The 24,973-nt window shown below is 36.2% G+C and overlaps 1 protein-coding gene across 5 annotated transcripts in view; it reads left to right on the forward strand.

The window, feature by feature from the left end:
- The window catches only part of Soxn (SRY-box transcription factor soxNeuro), a 322,610-nt gene that overhangs the window by 95,056 nt on the left and 202,581 nt on the right, over positions 1 to 24,973 (forward strand). For all 5 annotated transcript variants that reach the window (XR_013080048.1, XR_013080047.1, XM_076769621.1 and 2 more), the window contains exon 2: positions 23,561 to 23,626. Coding sequence is in view for 3 of the 5 variants with exons in the window: in XM_076769621.1 (XP_076625736.1) it covers positions 23,561 to 23,626 (66 nt within the window). In the remaining 2 variants the exon portion in view is untranslated. The remainder of the gene's footprint in view (positions 1 to 23,560; positions 23,627 to 24,973) is intronic.

A 24,973-nucleotide genomic window follows, 5' to 3' on the forward strand; every position in this document is an offset into this window, starting at 1 on the left:
AATTATTTATGTTGTGCCAAAGAGTGAAAAGAAAATTAGAGGGCGTTTCGACCCGGGGTCCACTAATGGACTCATCAGTAAGGCATTCTAGCAGACCCTGCCTTAGGCGTGCTGGTAGCTAATATTTCAATTCTAATTATATACGGACAGGTCGTTGATTGACAACTTGCGGAAAACAACCGATCCTAATTTTTGACCTTTTGGTGGTTGGTTTATATAGGTTTCATTAACCCTAGAATGGACTACTATTTAACTAAACATTTAAGATTTCTATGTAAAAGACGATCTGAATAGTGAAAGTTCTTCTTTTTAATTTTTTGGCTTATACAACGAATCGTGGGAATACAAAAATATGCAAAAAAATATTCTCTTTAAATTTATAATAATTTACATAAATTTTGCTACGATATCTTTTACATATAAAGTTCGTGCACTTTTTAACATTCTCAAAACTTATATAAATACACTTTTCCGAGGTATATATTTTACAAAAAAGAATATAATTTTTTTACTACTTATATAATAGAAACTATCAGAATCGCGCATATAAAAATAATAAAAGAATCCAACTTATTTTATACGTCTTATCTATAGAATTTTATTTAGTTTCTACCATTCGATTATGTCTTATTTACTTAAAGTCAGAAAACACCCGAAGACTTATATTTATTAGTAATATATCATTCGATCAGTCACAATAGGTTTTTAATATACTGTCCAGGGAACAGAAACCAATATATTAAAAACTAAAGAAATTTTATGGGAAATTTAAATTTTCAAAAAACTACAGAATGCACTTAATATGTAAAAATATGAGAAATATTTCAAGTAAGATACACACCCTCTACAAAGTTCCCATTTCATTAACTCTAGTAATAAAAATATGAGTTTGCATAAAGGTCCGTAGTCTATTCATAACATTCTCTACACAAATTCTTAAAGAAATAAAATTATGTTGAGGGCAGAATAGACTCTAGTACTCGTTCTAGGGTTAAGTAGTTTGCCAAAATCGTCGCTGCTGTTAATGCATTTAATACTAAATATTTTATTAGTCGTTGTACACGTTGCAACGACATCGATGTTATTAATTTTACCAAATCTTTTAAACAACGAGCTCTATGGTACCGGAGTTAACGCAGAGGAAGGCGCCTTTCTTCGAATATTCCTTCCTCCTTGGCCAGCCAGGGAACTCTTTCACAGTGGATTTTCGAGAGGCCGGTAATTGTTCCTGGTCCAAAGTCCCGTGGGAAGATAATCCCGTCGACGGGATAAAGAGAAAAAAAAAAGGAAAGTTGCTTCTCTGGCTAAAATTCTCGGATGTAGGATTTCTTCTGGCGGCGACCGAGGCTCTTCTAACCACGAAGAGGTGTAGTTGGCTCAGCGATTTTCCCGTTCATGCTTCCAGGATTTGCCCAGTCCCTTTCATTCACCGGCTCCCGCTATGTTCCGTCTTTCCGGGCGACCTAATTTTCTTTTTTTCAAATTTCTTTTTCTAGTCCTGCAAGACAATAACCGTCTCAAGGCTATAGTTCAATTTCTGCGTTAATTAAGCGTAGTCGTACACCCACTTATGCAATTAATTCATAAGCAAGACTTTGAAAAAGGTGGACGATCGAAGTTATCAAATAGAGTCATATAAACATCGTGTCGAAAACGCATAATTAATGAGATTAAATTTTATCGAAGATATTGCACAGGGTATCGATATATAGAATTACTTATGCTAAAAGTAACATTGAATCTTAGATAGCAGACGATACAGAGCACGTGAGCATTTAACAGATGAAACACTTTTCATAGTTCTTGGGTTTCAATAATTTATTAATCTGTCAGCTATTGAGTTATATAATGATACCTTATTCCATTTATGGGACATTTGTTATTCTTCTTGAACCTCCTTAATACTTGCATATCAATTGGAGGGTCCTTTTAGACAGGTATAAATTATTCTTCATTCACTCTTTTCCTCTATTTTTTTATGTTGTTTCTGTTTCTGTCCTTTCTAATAAGCGAGCAAAATAAATATTCGATGTTATTAAACGTTAGAAGTCTAAATACATAAATATTACATGAGATGTGGGTCTAAAGAGCTCTAATGACCGTCGTTCGCGTAACTGCTTCAACGATAACATGAACTTCTTGAGGAAAGGAAAACAATATTTAATAATAAATATTTAGGCGTCGAGTTTGCTTCAACAATTGAAACAATCATTTCTTAATTCTACAACCTTTTACAATCTTGTATATTCCAGTAAAATAAAAGTCTTGATTGCGAAAAATTCTGTACGACATTGTCGTCATTTTTGAAATCATCATTTGTTAAGAAGTTTGTTATAAACGAACAACTCGTTTTGCAGCGTACATACAATATACGCGATACTCGCAAAATGAAAACAATCCGTCTTTTCGTCCATAAAATGTGTTTTCATGATAGCAAATGCATTTTTGACCAACCACCTGTTTTTATTAAATAACATCTTTCGATGCTTCTTAAAAGATGACGAACCCTATTCAAATAAGTAAATTCTTTCGATGATTGAAGTTGTACTTATTAATTAATCGTTCGTCTACGCTATACGAAATCTTCCTCGCACCTACCCCCTGTCGATTTTCCTTAAAAATTCGTTTTTGATTTTTAGTAATTTTGTTTGACACCCTACAGAAAAGTTGTCTAATACTTTTTTGTAGGTACCCATGAGCACTACTTCAGAAAAAAGTTTCATTGAAATATATTCACAATTGTAGGAGTTATGGATGTTTGAATATTGGACCATTTTTATGGGGTTTTACTCATTTTGCGAGGTCGAGGACCAACTTTTCGAATATTTTTACGATTTGTACATATTCTACACTAAAATACGCGTCGATTGCTTTTTTAAACATCAAAATCGTCCAATCCGTTCAGAAGTTATGACGTTTTAAAGATATGCAGGAAATTTTGGAGTGACATTTCTGGCCTCATATTATATATTTGATAATGAATTTTTTTCTCGAAAATGGTTAGGATTTCAAGGTTATATCTATTGACCAAAAATGATTCTAATTGGCCTCCGCAACCGAAAATAATTTTTTTAAAACGATTTGAAATTTTTTTTTTCGCCGGAAAATTTCACACCTACATGAATTTTTTTCTCAAAACTGGGTAGGATTTCGGGGGTATATCTACTCACCAAAAATGATTGTAATGGGCCCCCGCAATCAAAGATAATTTTTTCAGAATGATTTCAAATTTTTTAATTTAATTTTTTTAATAACGAAGCCTCAATCAACAAATTGATATTCTTAATTTTCGTCTTTGGCCTGCAGAATCTCCCATTAAAATTTTTCCCAAAGGTGGCCGAACACCCTGTATAATATATAAAACTTAAGTGTTATACTACTTTGATTAAATTTAATTCACACCTATTTCTCCTACCTGTCCACTTAATTTTCTCTGCAACTGTAGCTGTATTGGCTAACATATTCTTCGATTTCTCGATAATCGGCAGACTTCAAACGGGAATAGAGATCCTAGGTATCTTCGAAAATTTCTCTAGTCTGGTAACACGTTCAATAGGGACAATTTTTCCTCGAGAAAAGCCCGTAAAAAATTCAGTTCCGCGACTCCATGAATATTTATCCGGCGACGGAATTGGCGAGGAATTTGCGCGCTACGCGAGACCACGACGTTGTATCTGGGCAGAACGTGTTCCTCGAAGCTTCCTCCGAGTCCTCGCGTTCCATGGCCACCCGCAACCCCCTTACAGGGATTATTTCCTATTAATATGCATTACCAGCGCCGCGGTCGACAAAAGGAACGAGAGACCGGCCGTGGCACTGTGATGTAAATAAACTTAGGCTTCCGGATCATCTTCCTCGAGGCGGACACGCTTCTTCTTTTGTAATTGTTGCTCCTTTGTCTCTGTACTAATGCCGGCGGACCCCCTCGACGCGGCAACCGGCCGGTAAACATTTTTCATCTCCCGCGTTTACCACCCTTCGCTGATAATTGGGTAAATGGGGTCGCGGATGGTTCTTAAGACTGTTGAATTAATATCAGATCCCACGAAAAGTTTTCTCGTTTCAACCGCGCATTTTGCAGGTTAATGGTCGTTTCCCTATCTTGGGTTATTAAGTGTAATGTATCGTTATTTTTGTCGTCTAATTTTAACGGGTTGACTACCGTGGTGGTCACTGGTGACCGTCTCTTCGACCCTACAATGTCTGTTTAAAAACCTTACGATAAATGAACCTTAATACTTATATATTTTTACATAATTATATTACGTGTATTAGAAATATATAATACTTAGAATTAATGTAAGTTGGATAAATTTTAGAGGTTGAAACTAAAATTTACATTAATTTATCTAATTTATGTATTTAATAAAACTTGAATTTTAGATATATATTATATATTTTTATATAAGTATTTATATTCATTTATTGCCATTAATTGTTATTTTATAATGTCAAAACTACAAAATAACAAGTACCCTATTGAAGTATTGAATATTTCTATTTTTAATAACCAGGCTGCGGATGTTATTGCGTTTATGAGAAATTTGAATTCTCAAAAACCTACAGAATGTACTTCATATGCAAAAATATAAGAACAATCTCCCATTCATTAATTCTATTAACAAAAATTTGAGTTTGCATGAAGATTCACAGTCTATCGATAACATACTTTGTCATTCATTTAGAAATTGTGATTCCCTATAGTTTCACATTCTTTCTTCGCAACCCTTAAAAATAGGTGACTCGTTATATGGCTCCCGTTGGGGATTCTTGATAAGAATCGCGTTTAGAAACTATTCCACGAGCTAAGTGCGCGTCTGTGCTTTGCCTGATTTCCCGATGCGAATGTTTTGAAGCCACTTGGTCGACGAGGCTTCAACAACCCTTGCGCCGTGGCAAGATAATGCGAATCAACCTGTCGGCCCCCTAAACAAGGTGTCCTTCGTTCGACTCCGCGGCAATCCTCTCTCATCGACGGACGGGTTTCACAGAGCGACGAATATCTTCGGAAAGACGACGCGTCCGGCATTTATAAACAAATTCTCGAATCGTATATCACGGTCATTGTTCCGGGGCCGCCCCTTCTGAGGCGGCCGCACAAAAGGATCGTAACGCGGATGACAAAGGAGGGGCGGAAGAGAGACAGAAGTGCCTGTGAACCACCGTGTCGATGAGTGCCATCCCTCTGAATTGATCGGCATTTGAATAAATTCACCTGCACGGCGTGCTGCGCGCTCCTCGTTGTCCGAGATACACGCGAGACGCGAGGATCGAGAGCGTTTTACATCGATTAAGAGGAACGCGATCGGACAGAACTAACTCTGCTAATGCTAGCGTGAATCCTACGGGTTACCCCCCCGTGTAATTGAATCGGATTATTAACTCCTTGGAAATTTTAAACGATCGCTATTAACCCCCTGGGCGTACGATTTAATTTCAAATAATTTTCCAAACGTATTAATTTTGTTTAAGTTTGTTCGTACATTGGTCGTGAAAAAGAGTAGATTTGTTTTACGTGTTACGATACCTCGTGAACGTAGAAACGCGTTGATTTTAATTTATAAGGCTCGATGACGAGTGAGTAGCCTCGTTAAATTAAATATTTGTTAAATAAAATAATTGATAAATGCTTGGTTCATCGAGTGGCTGGTAAATAATTTGGTAACATAGTCGTATAAGAATAGTTCGATTTTATTCCTGTGTAATGTTTTAGGTCCAGGAATGAGTGAGAACGAAGTATAATCACTATTTTTGCATCTTTATAACGCGTTTTAAAAGTTATTGTACCCTGTTTTAGTGGGTTTAAATTAGTATATTTTTAGAATGAGGAAGACTGACTGACATTCAGTCGTACTTGATTCAAAATGATACAGATCTAGAGACTTTCAATTAAATAATCGAGTGCAGTTTCTCGATAACAGAAGGTCATATAAAAAACTTTGCATCATATTTTTGGTTTATTTTCCCATAAAAAATCGTTTGAATGCTTTTGGGTCACACTCTATGTTCGGATACGTATTGAATGACGTGTTCCGGTCGACATATAAAGATCCACGTTCCGGTGTAACCTACAATTTAATGTTTCCTGAAGTGGTCCCGAAAATTAAAGGTTGAAACTTTGGCAGATATTTAAAAAGTAATTTTAAATATAGTTGCTTTATATAATCCACCGATGGACAACGATAGAAAAATTCCAAACTTTCTATTTATAGAGTATCTAGAACCAAATATTTAAATTAATTTATGTAATATATAATACATAAATTAGCAGGTCTAATAAGTAATACAAATATCTTTCCCATATAAGTTTGTTTACTTTTTCATTTACATTTCACAAATATTTTAATTAATTTACGTAATATACAATACATAAATCAGCAGGTCTAATAAGTAATACAAATATCTTTCCCATACAAGTTTTTTTCAGTACATTTTAGTTTACCATGTCTAAAGAGATCGTGAAACATGGTCAAAACACAACAGATGATTTGAGAACCAATATCGCTGCTACATAAATCATTATTTACCCAAAACAATTTTAACATGAAATTTTACAAAAAAGAAGCATTTTACTGTCACAATGATTAGAGAACTTTTTAATAATCAGTCAGCCAAAAGAAAATATAATGTTCTGTCTCCCAGCAATTGATTACACAATTGTTCTTATCACTGAATTCTTCCTTATATCTATGTTTAATTGATTAAGAAAAATACATATAATATCTTTCTATCTGAATAAAATTATTTTAATTACAAACTATGTCTGAAAAATCGAACTCCTGAAATCCTGAATATTTTGATTTGTATATAGAAATGTGGAAAATCTCTATTTATATTAATATTGCCAATTTTTCGATCGATTGCTCGCGTATGAAATGTTGGTCCACCAACGATTCAATCTAATATAATTACTGGTTTAGACGTGTAAATTATGGTAACAAACAAATAAAAGATTCCCGAGAAAGGAATGTCGTTTGGTTTTTGCTGGCTCGATGGAGTCTGGAAATCGTTGGCGAGCAAATGCGTAACTGAAATCTCAGCATCCAGACCACCCTCCCCCCTCGAACGGGCCACTGGAACCCGTGATGCCCCGCAACGACCCTACGGTGCGCTCGTTTTTCCCTCCCCTTTTCATCCCCTGGCCGCGAGGGACGAAGGGGGGCGACAGAGGGGGGCTGTAGCTGCAGCTGCACGTCTCCGGCCAGGTGTGCTCTCTCGCAATGTTGCCGCAAGGGTGAATTTCTCTCCCCCTCTACCTCCCTCGTTCCTCCGTCTCTCGTGGGCTCTCTCACCCCTCACCCTCTACGCTGTTTCGCCGTTCGAGCGCATACCACGATCGGAAGGACGATTTTGCGTCGATGCGTACGCTGCACCCCATTTTCTAATCGAATCGTCCAAGGTGCCCCGAAGGTCGGACCCAGAAACATATTATTTTCGAATTTTTGATCGTTCAGAGTGTATTTAGATTTTTATTCAACACTGTTATATACTTTTCCCAATGCGCTCAACAGGTTGTGCTCGACAGTGTTGAATGCTCCCGATTCCACAAACGTTGATTATTCGTGGTATATTATTTAGCTTTTAATTCGATTCGAATTGCGTTTGATTTTCGACAAAAATTATACGGTAGGATCGTCGATAAAAAGTAATAGATATAAATTCAAAATATTAACCCTCGGTTATCTCGCGGAGGTTTAAAAGACTGGACGTTTCTCTAAAACTTATGGTACTTTTCTTTTTGTTATCTTACCTTTACACTTTTTAAGTTGAAGTAATCTTACACTCTCTTTTAGGCTTTGTAAAGATTTATTGATAAAAAATAGAAATGTTCGAACCATTTGTTTTAAAGATATAAACTGCAACTAAAAGTCAATAAACGTAAACGTCAAACTGTGATCACACTGGTGCAAGAAATAGTTTTGATAAATTAGTTTTGGTTAGATTGTACAATCCTATTCATAAGTATGTTTTGTTATTTTATAATGTAACAATTGTTATATTCTTCTTTTATTATTTTACAAGTTTATCTTTTTATCTAAATGTCCCGTTTTGTCGACTTATTCTAAAAATATGAAAAGCATATACACACTGGTTATGTCACAAACGAAACGAAAGGTGTTCTGCGACAATTGTTTTACAACCTAATTTAAAAATAAGGTGAACGTCATAACGATGTAAACTTATATTTACACAATACTTAATTCTCTTCCTCTGTGATTGCTGAGATGCAGTTTATGGTCCTTGACTTCCTTCTGGATTATTATCTTTCATTCGAAACTTTTGTCTTTGATTTTCTTACTACGCTCGTAAAGTTTGATCGCACGACTTCTCTGTTTCAACGTTCTGGCTGGCGGAATTTGCAATACGGATAGGCAACCGTGTCCATGTTGCATTGTTTACAAGATTCATTCTAAGACTCCTATATATTTATTTGATTTATTTTCATGGAACTATTTAATTAGTTTTGATATAACTATTTAATTATTTGCAATTTAACTATTCCTTCTGATATACATTCCTTAGATACTGTTTTTTCTTTTAAATGTGCTACTCGTTGCATATTATCTCCCACTTTTCATAATTATTCTTTTATCTTTTTCTCATCCACTTTCTAGGATCACGACGTTCATCTTGTTTTCTTATTTTCTTTGGAGAAATTCCGAAAGGGTTAAATGTCAAAAAGTATTCTTTTAATTACGAAAAGGGAACATTTTAATCAATCCAAATTTGTCTTGCGTTTTACTATAGTCTAACATCAACATCTTGCTATGTTTATTTTTAAATATTCTTTTACAACGATCATGTTTATATTACTGAAGAAGATTTGAACAATGCGTCGAAACGTTTAAAATATTATATAAATTTGCAAGCCATTGCATTTTGATTTATATAATTTTAACATTCGGTCCTTTCGATATTTTCGTGCTACTATACTTACAGTCTGTCAAAAAGATTCGCGAAAAATGTCTTCTCCTGTATTCGTGACGTTGGACTCTCAGCAGACGCACGTTTGAAAAATTCTTCTACTCAGAGACCGGGAAAATGGTTTGTAGATCGCGTAGAAAATTGTGGCTCTTCTTGGTTCTTAATCACTGGGAACGCGGAAATGCAGTCCTGCCTATCAACATTGTTGCCCGCGGAACGACTTAATTCATCTAACTGTACGCGAAACCACTATAATTCAGATTAGATTCATGATTGTTAATTTGATACGGGCCGCAGTAACCGTGAAAAACAGAATTGTACATTTTCCTTCGACAGCGCTTCGGAACGCATGCCTCCTGAAGTGTTCGACAGATATTATTCTCACCGATTCTTCCTTTTATTAGACAATTTAGAAAGGGTAGAATTTACGACGAATCGATCGTACTTTGCTCTCAACGTGTCAGAGATTTTGATGAAATGAAAAGATGGTACAGTATAAAATTAGAGAGGGTTTAATTCATCGAGTTGTTGGTTTCGAATTTTGTCCAAAAATTTTTAACCCGATAATTATCAAATTTATTCAGTTGCAGTTTTTCTTTTCATCGTGAAGAAATGGCCATTTGGGCTGTGCTTTTTTACATTAAAGAGTCATTTGTGTAAAGTAAAGATTTTAAAGAAATTATTTTTAATCCTTGTAGCTTCCTCAATAAAATAAGGTTATTCATAAGGTAGGCGTTTTCTAATTGATATAATGAGTTGTTAACGTTGTTAGTTAATGCTTTTTTTAGCATTTTCAAAATTTTATCTGTGAAGGAATCTTTATGAAAAGCACACATTTAAAGTACATGTATCTTAACGTTCAAGACCATAGTCAGAATTATGTCTACAAAAAATGTTTCATAATTTCCTAAAAAATTCTACAATCTTTCCAAAACCTATTTTCATTCATAACAATTTTCAATATTTTTTTTCTCTTTGTGGTTTCAGCAACACTCGTACCAAACACGGAACTGTGCCATTTTTTGTTTCCGAACAACAGAATTTAAACAATCAGGAATACCAGGAAAGCGTGTTTTTCTTTCATCGATGCACTTCAAACAACATATTTATCGAATAAGCTAATATTTCTCTGTGAAAAAAAAACAGTATTGTTCATCGAAATATGTATAAATAAACGTGTAAACTTTGAAAGAATTGTTATCAATAGTGTTTGCGTAAAAAAAAATTTAGAAAGAGGAATCTTTCTTTTAGGTATTAGAATAGAAGACCCTTTTATGAGATTTTCTCGTGTCAATAATAATCTTTATTAATTACTACATTTAAGCGGAATCGTGTTCTCCATTTTCGGGGTTAGTAACACGTTTGCCATTAAGTAAATTAATTACATGAAAAATTTAATGGATCGAGTACATTTCTGAAAACAAATTTCAAACTGTGCCTATTTCCCGACCGAGAGATACAAAGAGACTCCCTTAATCACTCTTAAAATTTGGCGAGCACGCTCTCAGAAAGGAAATACAATTTTCGAAGTAGGGAAAATCCAATCGGAGAAAATGGATTCGTTTAATGGCTCGCGAACGTCGTACGATCCTCAGGAATTCCAGTCGACTCGCGGACAGATTTCGTAGGTACGGGCAGAGAAATATATTTTTATTGGCGGTCGTGCAGAGTCAGGGCAGATAGGAAATTGCGGAAACGAGAAACCGGTGATATCTCGATAAGAACCGCAGTTGGGCAACGCTCTCATTGCCTCAATTTCCACTTCCACTTCCACTTCCGGCCCCGATCGCTTTTTCCCATCGGCCGAGCCTAAAAAACGCGCGGCCCTATTGTCGCGTGAGACCGTGAAGCAATAAAAATGACCGGGACGACGAAACAAAATGGGGGCGCTATCGTCGACTAGGGATTTTCGCTAAATCCCCAGAAATCTATACAGTTTAAACGACCACGTTTGACATTTAGATTAAAATCTCAGCCCTGTCTGTTTCTGTTGCTCGATATACATATTAATCGACTTGTTTTTATCAAAATATATTGCATTTTTGCCAATAGTTCGAACCACGCACAAATTGTTATACTTTTATTATCCCATGCTTGTTCAGGGTATTTAAAATTCGTTTCTTCGCTAAGCTTATTGATCTAGTAAATTTGACTATATCGCACGTTTGGTTCGATGTTTCAAGGTGTGATGCAAAGTCTTTATCTCGAAGCACCCTATTTACCTGTTTAATTTTCTATCTTTTCGTTTCTCTCTCAGTCAATATGTTTTACAGATCGCTATAATCAAGATCATACGTTGCTGCTCATGTGCAGAAACAATATCGTCACCCTTATTAATTCAAAATTATTTAATTAAGAATTTTCAATTATAATTTGAAACAAAATGAAACGTGATTGAACATTGCAACAATGGCGTTAAAGTTGATAAAATTATCGATTATTATTTACATACACGAAATTAATCCAATGAATGTGTAAAGGGTTTAAAGAAGAGAATTATAATTCATATGTAACTCGTCACGAATCGCGTCGCGACGCTACCGGAAGCTCGAACGAAACAAATCTGAGGGTCGATCGATCGCAGGGGTGAGCTAGAGCGACCGGGAAGGGGGGTGGGTGGGAGAAGGCGGAAAACGAGAGACAGAGATAGGTGGAGGAAGGAGGATCCATGGATCCACGGATCCGAAACGCGACGGCGCTCGGCTGAGCGTGTATCCCACCTGAAAACCGGAAACCGGGGTTCCCCTGCCGAGAGAGAGGTCAAGCCTACCGGAACACCGGAACCGGAAGGGTGCGGAACCTAGGCGGCCCGACGACGTGCCGGACAGTGCTGGCTCGCACTGATTACCCGCTGATGAAACGTACCGGCTCGTTGACTTCAGCCAGGGTCGTCATTAGGGACGCCTCTGGTTCGGCAGAACCGCTGGAAAAATCACGCGACGCCAATGTCGTTTTGCCAAACGATGCGAAAATTACGCAAATACCCTAATCCTAACCCTTCGCCGACAGAGACGTTCTTGACGTCTCCTTGCAGCAGGTTCATGCGCGATTCAGCTACAGTAGCTAACGAAAGTAGTCGAACGCTTAGATCTACGACTTAAGCTAAAGTGTTTAAAGCAATATGGTGTCTATAGCAAGGGGTAAGTCTCAGAATTGCGTTAGCAAAATTAGAAAATAATTCAATGATGCGTACAATATTTACAATATATTTGTTGCAAATAATATTATAAATAGAGTCAGTTGCCCTGATATGGAATACTTTTTTTTTATACACACGTTTCACTTGCTTGGAGAACTTTTATAAAAAGTTATATAGTATGAATATATAGGAAATGCTCTTTCGAGATCAGGACTCGTACGTTCCCATTTTCTTTAAGCTCGTTTTTGGAATTTATAGGTGTTATTATTATTCTGCGATTTAATTCTCTATCGAATTAAGATCCCAAGGCTGTGGAGATTCATGCATCACTGTTTCGTAATTATATAATTTCATATTCTCATTTCACTTTAAGTTTGAGCAACATTACGTAAAACAAATGTTCATCTTTGTAAGTATGTCATGAGTGATTTATTCTATGAAAGTGAAAAGTGAAGTTTACTTAAAGCCTGATAATGAGATTGTAATGAATTAGTATTAATCTCTTGTCAGTAAGAATTTCTCTAAGAGGATCAAATATACCATCCTCATCTATTTGTATACTACTTATTCCTATGTTTATATTATAATCATTTACGTAAATATTTTGCCATATATAAAATTTCAAATGATCGAGGGTGTTCAAAAAATTCCTTATCACTGCAGTTACATTTGTACATGTACATAAAATACAAGTGATCAATCAGTGAAAGGAGTCCTTCCAAAATCGTTCCGAGCGTTTCAGAAATTTCGAATTTCCATGAAACGAAATTTGTTTGAGGAGTTCCCACCTCCTTTATGGCACGTTCGGGATAATTTCAGTACACTTCGGACCCTTCTGCAGTTAGCCCTGTAACAACACCCAATTTCTACATCCACCGTCACTCGATGACCAAACACACTTCCGCTCAGATTTCAAACGCCCTTCGGCCCTTCAGTCTCGTTCGAGCATTTCGAGTATCCATGTCTCGATCGTCGAGAGTGATCTTCCGATGGAAAGGTGCGTGGTATCACTGTTCCCCATTGCGAACGGTGACTAATGGGCGTCTCGAGGTTTAAACAAAACGTTGAATCGACGGGCCCAGAACGAAACTGGCCGACAGTCTACCGCGCAGCTCCTAAACAAGAGGGTCCCATTAGACGAAATTACTACAGGCAGCTAGCCACTCGTGATTAAAAGGTCAATTTATTATCACGGCCTTAACGTCGCGAGTCTAACATCAAAGTTGCACGTCAGAAACGCGGAGGAAGTCATGTTTCACTACCTTTGGGCTCTTAAACGATGCTAGGTCGTTTCGTCAGACACGTGACCAACCAGGCATCTTGGAGTTTTGTGAAATAAAATTAGTTTTATAACGTCCTTTGTATACATTTTATGAAGTCATAAAAATATTCGTGGAATATTTTTAAAAATGGAAGAATATTTCTGCATGTTATATTTGATATTTCAATAATCTTGCGATCCAAAATATGATAGCTAATAAAAATTTTTTATCTATTGATAAGTTATGGATTGATCTGCTACGGACAAAACGTATCAGAAATTAGCAAACTGGCAGAGTTTAGAATTAACGTATTGATATTTTTGTAAAAATTTGTATGATCGACAGTTTCGTTATTTTTATGAATTTTCTTTCTGAAAAATATAAATCAATGGTTTTCAAACTTTTTGGAAAGAGCGTTCTATAAAAATGTTCAGGCTTGAAACGATACAAAAAAGATTGTTTTTCAACGGTTGATAAACTATAATGATCAATGTATTAATAAATTAGAATGTTTGAGTTGTTAAAAATTTTCCTTTGCTTCTCCTTTAAATTACGAAATGTCCTCTCTATTAAAAGTTTTAACTACTACTTAATAAAAAATAATGAAAAATGGACTAAAAAAATATTTTCGTATAACTTATAGGTCTCTTTTCGTGTTTCTGACAGCCTAGTGCAACGGAACTTTGAATTCTTTACGGATCAAAATTAAAAAGAAAACTTGAATTTTAACGCTGTTGTACGAGAATCCCCCCTTAATTAAAGTCTCGATTTAGTCTATAGTTTTATGGGAAATCCGTGAACTCGGCACCTGCCAAAACGGTCGATCGCATGGGACCTGGAGACCGACGTGATTCGCCTGGTCGTTTAATGACGACGAGGTTGTGGGAACCCGGTCACGGGTGGAGCGAGCACTCCCCTTAAGTACAGTGATTACGTGACTGGGGACACGGTGCTTGCGTAGCACTCGACGATTATTAACATGGATCGATTCGACTCTTTCCTCTTGAAAAAGTTCCTGTGGAAATCCGCGAGGGAAATCGGGCTGCTTAAGGGAACTGGATAACCTCGCGCCGGTCAGGGGGATGGTTTTCCATCGCGCGAGTTTCCTTCGTTCAACCGTTTCAAACAGGGTTTTTCCAAAATATCCCATATCGTTATGATTTATCTTGTTTTTACACATTTAAGAATTTTCTAAGAATAATACTAATAATTATATAATTCCATATTTTCATTTCACTTTAAGTTTGAGTAACATTACGTGGAAAAAATGTACACCTTTGTAAGTAAGTCATAAATGATTCATTCTATGAAAGTGAAAAGTGAAGTTTACTTAAAGCCTGATAATGAGATTGTAATGAATTAGTATTAATCTCTTGTCAGTGAGAATTTCTCTAAGAAGATCAAATATACCTTTCTCGTCTATTTTTATACTACTTATTTCTATATTTATATTTTAATCATTTACATAAATATTTTGCAATATTTTCTTGTTCATCTTCATAATAATCTAAAAAGAAATGATCGAGGGTACTCAACAAACTGGATAACCTCGTGTCGGTCAGGGGGATGGTTTTCCATCGCGTGAGTTTCCTTCGATCAACCGTTTCAAACAGGGTTTTTCCAAAATATCCCATATCGTTATGATATATCTTGTTTTTACACATTTAAGAATTTTCTAGGAATAATACTAATAATTATTATCTGTTGTGCATGAAAATAATTTACAGAATCGCGAGATGTAGTCAAAAGTAGTTTCTCAACCTAACATTAAAGTAGCTTTTGCAACAAATACGCATATAATGAATAATTATATGCTTCTGTAACATCATGTGGTCAACTTTGTTTTTTGTGCAAATGTCCAATTTTGTATACTCGACTTCGATAGACTTACAATTCTGTAGTTATTCAAGCTTCGAATAATCATTTTGAAACGATCATAATAGTTTTATCACCCGCTATATACAAAAGTTATGTAAAGGAAAAATGATGAGAAAGAAAAAGAATTCGAAAGGAACTATTTAGATTTTTACTGGGGAAACGATCTTGGAGAAAATTGGTACATTCGGTTAAAAAACGATTGTTTTCTTAACAGTATCGAGGTTTTCATCATCAGAACATATCAAACATAATTTGAAATACTATATGTACAAAGTTCAAAGATTTTTTTCCTTAACGTTCTATAATAAATAAAATAAAATTAGTCGGTCAGTTTGACACGTAGTCAATAATTACCATACGAAGTAACGAAAGAACAAAATGACAGACTTCTATTCAGTAATTATGTAAAGATATTGTCGCGTATAATATTTAACAGTTTCTTCGATCAAATTTGTTGTTACAACGGAAGAAACGTCCAGGATCTTTGCGTAAATATTACAGGCGAATTCCCCAAGACTTTTATGCCGATTTCAGAAGTTTCCTGTTTCGAGGTTTACTTTCTTTGTGCGTTTTAATTTCTTTCTCGCGGGTTAATGGAAATAGAGGCGTTCGGTGTTTAGGTGGATGAGGCAACCACTCTTCTTGAGTGTAACGATTACGTCGCAAGGGATACGGTACTTGGAGTCGACGACTTTTAGCTGGATTGCCGGTAGATTGGTCCGAACTTTCTTTCGTCCTACAATCTCCTTGAAATCGCGGATGGCTTTTTTCGACGGGAAGACTTCTCCTTTCAACCCTTCGCGTCGAAATTAATTTTTCCTACGTGAAATAGAATTTTATATAAATCTAACGAATTCGTAGTGATTAAAATTAACGGGATCGTCGGTCGTTAACTTCTCGATTTTCTCGTAAATAGTATTGCGTGGAGAGAATAGGGAACATTCGGTTTTCAAAATAACTTTGATCGATGACACCAGCACAACTAGAAAACGCGTTCGCGGTGGTTGAAGGAAGGCGATAGCGCCGAGGGGTGAGATTGCCTTGTCACCTTGACAAATGGTTGGAGAACGAAAGGAACCGCGCAACGTTGAAGCGCGTCGCGTTCTTCCACTTCCTTAAATTTTCGTCCCTTTTGCTTTCATTTTGTTCCTTTCTCCACCTGTTCGTCTCTCACGTGCCGAAGACAGGAGGACCGACCTTTGACTGATAATCAGTCGTTCAGCATCGACAGGCTTGATAAATAACCGTGGTCCGTGGTTATAAAATGCAACGATGATAATTTGCTTAAAATGTAACCAACCAATCTACTACAAAACTTATTTAACACGTTCCTTGTCAGATCAAAACTCTATAATATTCTGCGAGATTAAAATTTTGATTTTAGACAATTCTAAATTACGTAACTTGAAATTTGTTTCATTACTTATTTTTGTAACCTAAAATTCACAAATTCTATCCAAATTTATTTTCCACACATCTCAACTAGAGAACTAATTTTTCGAATCCATATAATATTTTACAAGATTAAGATTTTGATTTTTAGATCATTGTAAATTACGTAATTTAAAATTAAATGATTATTTCTTGGCAAAAGGATGACATTGTCAACGTTAAACCTTCTCATGCTATTGAGTAAACGATTACTCTGTTGTTAGGTAAAAGGTTAGAATTTTCATAGTTTCCCAGTAGAATATCAGTGACGTCGATGCGATTTTAATCGATTCGCGATTGCCCAACGTTTCCAATCGAGCTCATTTCGTGAATTAAATGTCGTTCCACTTTCTAACTGCCAGTTCCTTCAATCATACGTCGTCTAATTACTTTTCCGGCGATGAAAGCGACGCGGATTGATTTTTTGATTGAATTCTGTGCGATTTCTCGTTCGATCGTCGACGATCACCCAATTCCGGCGTGGCGTAGAATTTCACTCGCAGATAGTGATTACGCTTCAGGATTCTCAACATTTTTTAACATATTTTCGTTCCTGTTTCTTGAAAAAAAAACAATTTTTACGTATTTCAAGAGTCCTGATTCCCGAATATGGAGATTAGAAAATATTATATATTATACGAGCATCTATATAAGAAATTTATATAAAAACCTAATTGAAGATGACATTATAGATATTTACGAAGGAATAGGCAAAATAATTTCAAATTTTTAAATTTTGAAGAAGCATTATTTCACATAAATCCGAAATCAATAATCAAGAATCGAAGAATAATTCGTGTGTTTTGTATAAGTTGTAGGTTTTCCTCGATAAATTTATTGAAATTGATTTATTGAATGAAAATGTTAATAGCAATTGCATGAATAACCGATGAACAAAAAGTTAAGATAAAATTAACATAAAATTATGTGGTAATCATTTGAACGTCTAGTAATTTAAAACTTTTTATTTCTATCATTCCTTATTGTAATTATGTTCCATATTTTCGCAGACAAATGAGATGATTCAATAGGTACATACCTTAATAAAAATAATATTAGAAATATATGTTTTAAGAAATCATCAGAAAATCGTCATTATCTATTTATTTATGTTATAATATTATAATGTTTATAATACGACGGTTACTACTCATTTAAACAAATAAGTATAAAAGAAAGAACACAAAAAAACAAACAATGCAGTTTCTAAAGAAGCTATTTAATTACTGTAAATATTATATTTCGTATATGATATTGCGTAGTTTTATAGAAGCATTTTCAAATTCTCTAGTCTAAAATTACGAAGCTTACCGTTATTAGTTTAGTCCATTATATAAATATTCATAAAAGTATGATCGAATTTGTGTGTTCTACTTATGAATTCGGATAATTTTAAATCACGATTCGATAAACCATCCCGAATTCCCTCGTAAAATCTAGTAGTAAACAAATGTTCTGCTGTCACAGAGTGCACCGATCATATTTATGGCGTCGAATCCATTTGACCGTGAGTCCGAACTTCTGCATTTTTAATAAATGCTTTATTTTCAATGTTATTTATTTGAATGATCGTTATTAAATTAGAAAATTAAAAAGGAAAATAGTGATTTACATCCGATTGAAAGCCGCAAAAACGATTTGTCCGTCCACCAGTGTTATTCGCAACCTGTCGACGAATCGAAACGCGATCCGGTGGTCGTGTAAACTCGATGTTCCTATCGGACGGTTGCTATCGTTCTCCGGTTACAGGGAATTAAGAGCTACTCGTCACGTTCCGCGGTTCTTTCCGGGAACATCGCCGAACATCGGATCAGCGATTCTTTTTCAAGATTCTAGGACGAAATTTGACAATAATTCATTCGCTGATATCGAATTGCAACAAGAATTCGACATCAAGCAGATTCGCATTACGATGCAAATCGATCGACGTTTGCTGAATTTTCATCATCGAGTTCGCTAATAAACTTTTTTAACAATTTTGTTTCGATGTTCCAAACATGAAACTCGTACAAATTTTTCGGAAGCATATTATGCTTGGATTACAAATTCTGGAGTATTTTGACATAATAAAATATACTATCGAATAATAAAAAGCAGTTGTTCATATATATTTTTATACAAAATAAAAGACAAAAGAGTTTTTCGTAAAACAATGAAAATGCTTCTATTGAAGCAACGAATAAAATTGAGACTAAAATATACTTTATAATTATTATCAGGAACAAAATATTGCATTGCCAGGGGTTTTATTATAGCGAGTTGCAATTTGTACGGTAAATAATTTCACTGTGGGGGGGAGGAATGTTACCGTGACGAGAAATGAAAAAAAAAAACCTCGAAAGGAATCGCCCCAATCATCGAGTGAACGTCACCCGCAAACCGCACTTGTGGGGGCGGTTCACCCTCGCCGCCAAAAATCACATTCCCGCCTAGACCCCTCGACATTACTACGTGGTACCGCGTCGAATTCGCATTCCCATGCGCTGCGTACACTCGACAGCAATAATTGCATATCTCCCTACTCTTATTAAAAAACAGGAACTCGCCAGTGGAACGACAAAGAACATTTTATCCGACGCGAGCACCTTGGAAAAAGATATATTATATTTCATTCTTAATCGTAATAATGTGTCTATATTACGCCAGAATTATTGCATAAAACGGAAGAGAACTTCATCTTTTTCAAATTCCGTTTTTTATTTATTCTCTGCGTGTCATTATGTACAACTGTTACATAGGATATTGATTTTTATTTCTATACTGCAAATTTTATTTCTATACTGTAATTGCAAATGAAAAGTTCTTGAATTTTCCTTAACCAGTTTGTAATTTTGTAATCTCGAACTACTTGGAAATATTTTAGAGTACTTTTTCAGGATTTGTTATATATTCGACGTGTACGAAAATCACATCGAAGTTGAAAGACCCTAGTATAACGAAAGGTGGTCAATTATACACAGTATAATTCGAAAAATCTTCTACAATGATAATTGAGAAGGCTGTTTGAGGTTTAGTTTTGCAAATAAAAAGTTCTTGAATTTTCCTTAACCAGTTTGTAATTTTGTAATCTCGAACTGCTTGGAAATATTTTAGAGTACTTTTTCAGGATTTGTTATATATTCGACGTGTACGAAAATCACATCGAAGTTGAAAGACCCTAGTATAACGAAAGGTGGTCAAGTATACACAGTATAATTCGAAAAATCTTCTACAATGATAATTGAGAAGGCTGTTTGAGGTTTAGTTTTGCAAATAAAAAGTTCTTGAATTTTCCTTAACCAGTTTGTAATTTTGTAATCTCGAACTACTTGGAAATATTTTAGTGTACTTTTTAGGATGTGTTACACATTCAACGCGTACGAAAATCACATCGAAGTTGAAAGACCCCAATATACTGCATGGTGGTCAATTATAATTGGAAGAATCTTCCACAATGATAATTGAAAAGGCTGATCGAGGTTTAGTTTTAAATAGAAATAGAAATCGTAAACGAGAACGTGGTCTAATTGAACATTGAAGAAGCTTGTCGAAGGGAAGAAGGGACGATGTGTTGTTGCAGTGGACTGTACGTGAAGACACGGGTTACGCAAAGCACACGAGGAGGAGTCACGCAACCTGCGCGCATGAATGCGTAATGCCTGCGGACAGTGATTTCCACCCTCGACGACAGCCACCGCCGCCCCTTTCCACGGCCAGATGGGGTTCTCACGACTCGCCCTTAATACCGCTCATAATCGGGCCCGATAATGCTCGCTGTCACAACAGGCAAACAATGGCCCGCGGCCGATTGAAAAATCAAAGGATTACTCGTGTTCTTCTCGGCCCGGAGGGGGTGGTTTCGCGCCGAACAGAAAGAGATGTAACGGAGCGAAGGGACCCAGGGAATGTCGAGCAAACAATCCTCCCCGGACGTTTAATTTCATTTAATAAAATATTTATACCGATCCGACGAGTCAGTTGCCTGGAAATAAGAGCAGGGGACTTGTTCGGCCCATAATTGAACGCGTTTCGAGCCAGAGGATTATCAGACAATTTCTCGTGGGTGTTTAGAGAACCGTGTTGGCAAGTCAGATGTCAATTAACTTGTTTTCCGTGTTATTATCAATTTCAATGTATTTCTTTGTGAAAATGAATATTCTTGAATATTCAGTTGGATTCTTATTGTTTGTTTCCTGAGAAAAATTTGTAGTCTGTCTTGTCTACCACGACGTTATAGCTTTCTCACACAGTTTTAAATAATCTCAATATAGTTTGACGCATTCACTGTTATCACGAACAGGTTATATGTATTTATCAACGAATTGTACTTACAGTTTCATAATTCGAGAACAAATATAAATAAATCACGATATTTACTAAAGTGATAATCATCTCATAATTTTATCGCGGAGTGTAGATTAGAAAGTAAAAAATTCGATTCCTGGAGCAACATTATTTCGATTTGTTAAACATTTGAAAGATAACTCAAATTTTTCGATTGATACCATAGTAAATAATCCTCTGGAAAGAAAGCCAGTGCTTTCTCGAGATATAGAAAAGACATTTGTAAATCATTGCATGGATATGGACAATCGTTATGGCTTACAAGTTCGCTCGAGCAAATAAGATAAAAAATTCATTTAATGATGAGAATGAATGTGCAGGTAAGAAATGGTTTAAACGTTTTCTGTGCAGAAATTCCCAACTATCGCTGAGAACTGCACAAGGAACCTCTGTTGCTCGAATTAGAGGATTCAAATCATGCTATTCCATATTAAGAGCATTATGAATCTAATATGGAAAATGGGGACCTCAGTACAAAAAGTAAACATTTCCTAAACCGTTATTATATTTTAAATTTCACTGTTACCAGTCAAACGAGCATAAAATTTCCTATAAATTCATGCTATTTATGTTTTTACAAAAGTTCTGCGAGCAAGTGAAACATGTGTATAGAAGAAAGTATTCCATATTACAACTGACCCATCAAAAGATTTGCGTACGAACAAACGCGACGAATTAAATTCGGAATAAAAAGGCTCGTTAATTAAAAGCGATCGTCGAAACGCGAGCAATTACTTTCATCGAGATTTATTCTACAGCGAAAACGAGCCATGAAAAAATGGCGCGATAACGTCCCTTGCGCCCCCACACGGAAAGAACGTCACCGTACGAATTCGCTTTTGACGATTGGCTCGTTCGCTCGGCGGGGAATCTTCCGTCGAAGACCGATCGCGAAAATTGACACGCTAGCAGACAGACGGGCACAGTCGCGTCGAAATATTGCCCCTGAAATTCCGGCGACGTGTCTTTCAAATCGCGACCGACTCGAGGCAAGGACGGCCGTCACGTTTTTATCTCTCCCCGGTACGCAACACGGAAACGTGTTCTGCCCCGGTGAAAGAGAGTGTCGGCTGACACGCGTTTAATCGACGATACACAGATGACAATAACACGAAACGGGCGTGCAACGTTCAGCTGAAACAACGAGCAAAAAAAAAAAAAAAGAAAAATAATAATGAAAGCCGCGGGATCCCGTGGAAGGAGTGGAGAAAAGGAAGGCGGAGGAAAACCGCGGTTGGACGAGAAAGAGCGCGCGTCGAATAAATTTCCCGCGTCCCCGTAACGCCTCCCAACAGATAATGTATCGTCCAGCGTGAATAGCCGACGAAAGCAGCGACACGTTTTATTATAAAACGACCACGATTGCAAATAAATTTATCGACACACGTCCCACGCGACGACGGGCGCAGCGCGCGTGTTACACCTTGTCATCGTCTTTGTCTCTCGTTCAACGTCCACTCGACTTTGTCGGCACGATAATGACCGGTTGCCGCACTGGTTACCATCGCGAATGTATTTTTTATGGGATCCCCTGGGACTCGTAAGCGCTCACGGTGCTTCGGGAATAGGGGATTTCGACCTACTTGCTGGAACAGTTGTTGGATTTACGGGCGGGTATTAGATAATCGGGGAAGGGATGTTGACGACTACGAATTTATGTTTCATACTTTTTTTTAACGCGGGAATAGTCTTTGCATGGGGTACACGTTAATTTGTGAAATGTTATGTCATCGCTATGGTTACAGAATTTTGCGTGTTATTAGAGATATTAAAGGAAAACTTCTACATTTGAAACTCTCAAAAATAATGAGAAACAAAAAGTATCTAAAACGTTGATTCACTCGAAAAATTATATATTTTATAACGGTATTCCAAATAACTTTTGTCGTATAAAATTCTTTTCTCTTATGATCTACTCAGGCACAAAAATCTATAGGAACAGTCGTCTTAGAAAAATATCAATTTTATTTAAGTGTCAAAAACTTCAATATTCCAAATTAGTAACATAAACAAGTTAAATAATCTACTCTAAAATTTCAACATATATTATTCATGAATACAACGATGGAATACTCTTTGAAAAATCATTAACAAATTGACATTGAGTCGGAAATGTCAGTGTTATGTCTTTATATTTATATTCGTATTTTAAATCGCGCGCCAGGATTTTGCGCGCAGTAGTTGGTAAGGACCATCGGGAGAGGTCGGTGATAATCGTGCACGCTCGAGAAGTGGATCCGAGCTAAATGTCACACATGTTTTCCTGCAGTGGATAGATCCTAACCTAAATAAATTGTGTAATGCGAAGAAAGGAAAGTGCGCGTTATAAACTCGATTTCTCTGTCTCAGTTTTCGTTTCCACTAATATACATTAAAGATCGTCTCTAATATTCACAACATTAGAAGTAGAAGTGTACATATGGTAGGTCAAGTACCATAACTGGCCCCAAATATAAAGTTTGTTCGTATTGAAGGCAGACAGGAATTGTAGAGGAATTGTTTAACATTCGATTCCTGAAATAATTTTATGTGTTATGCGTAATTATGAGCGATTGTTACGATTTTATCGACGCGTTACATGAAGAGGAATTTTCTGTTCCAGGTCGGAGAGTGATCGCAAAATGTTGAATCCAGAAACCGGCTGTTACTCGGAGTCCGTTCGGGCATGGTGAGTAGCACGATCAGATAAAAACGAGAATCGGCATTAGCGTTTAATTTACGGGACGTATAACCGCGTCGTAACGCCGTCTACGACTCGCAAACGGCGACTACGGCGAGCTCTAATCTCCCTGGAATATCTTGGCTCGCGTGCCACCGTGTGTTCTCATCAACGCGTAATCTTAATTAAGTACAAATCGCTTCGTGTACGACGACGTGTTATGCGAATAGGTACGCGCGTACCCTTAGATAATCGGACGCTTAACTTCGTTTTATTTTCTGAGCGTCTCGCAGCGTCTGTCTCTCGTTTCCAATTTTATTGGAATAATCCGCCAATATTGAAACCACATCCTACATTATCGCGATATTACCGTTGTTGCATTACTACGATACTGCCATTATACCGTGACTTTAATATTACTTTAATATTACAACAAGAACGAGAACAGTGCGAATAAAAAGTCGGAGAATTATCCGATATACTTGCCCCGCTGTAAAAATTCATTTTTCGATATCAAGTAAAATCGACTCCCGCCATTTTTACTCCCGGGAGTGTAACATTATAATAACTATAACACTATTGCAATTGCGACCCAGAAAACTGGAACACGTCGTATCTCTTTCGATTGCAATTAGAAACAAACGATGCAGGGAAATGATGAATGGTTTAGAGAATATTGAAACGCTATATTTTTGGCCTTATTTATCGTTGAGCTCTACTATACTGGCAGGAAATATAAACAGCTACACGCGAGCGATGCGTGATCAGATCAGGGTCGAAACATCCCCAATGTGGTATTATTAATTAAATATTATTACATAATAGCGTAAATAAGAAGGCAAATAAAAGTACAAATTGAGGTATGGAAAGCTATATTTCAGTATTTAATTTATCTATTTATTACTAGCATAAACTGTCAGAATTTAAATTAATTGTAAATAATTCCGTAAATGTATCAATATTATTCTTCAATTGCCAAAATTTGTTTTCTATAACTCGTACAACACGTTCAACGAATAAACTTTTGCATCTGTAAATCTGAACGTTGTATTCTTTGCTGAAATATAATTTTTAATTTGCAACCGAATCATCTCGATTGGATTTAATGCGTCGTGCGAGGGCCCTTCTCAGGGACCTTTAAAAAGCGTCCCTGAACAGCGTCGTTTAACAACCACTTATCTGTGGCCGCAGCGTCGATCACGTGAACTTTTTGTTTATATTTCCTGCCAATTCTCTAGTATTCAATATGGTTGCGTCATATGGCATCTCCACACATTTCACAATTATCGTTTAAACAATTTTATGAACGATAATCGTATAAATTCTTGCGTATAAAATTATTACGATCGTGGTCCC

Source organism: Colletes latitarsis, chromosome 7 (genome assembly GCF_051014445.1).
Source record: "Colletes latitarsis isolate SP2378_abdomen chromosome 7, iyColLati1, whole genome shotgun sequence".
NCBI lineage: Eukaryota > Metazoa > Arthropoda > Insecta > Hymenoptera > Colletidae > Colletes > Colletes latitarsis.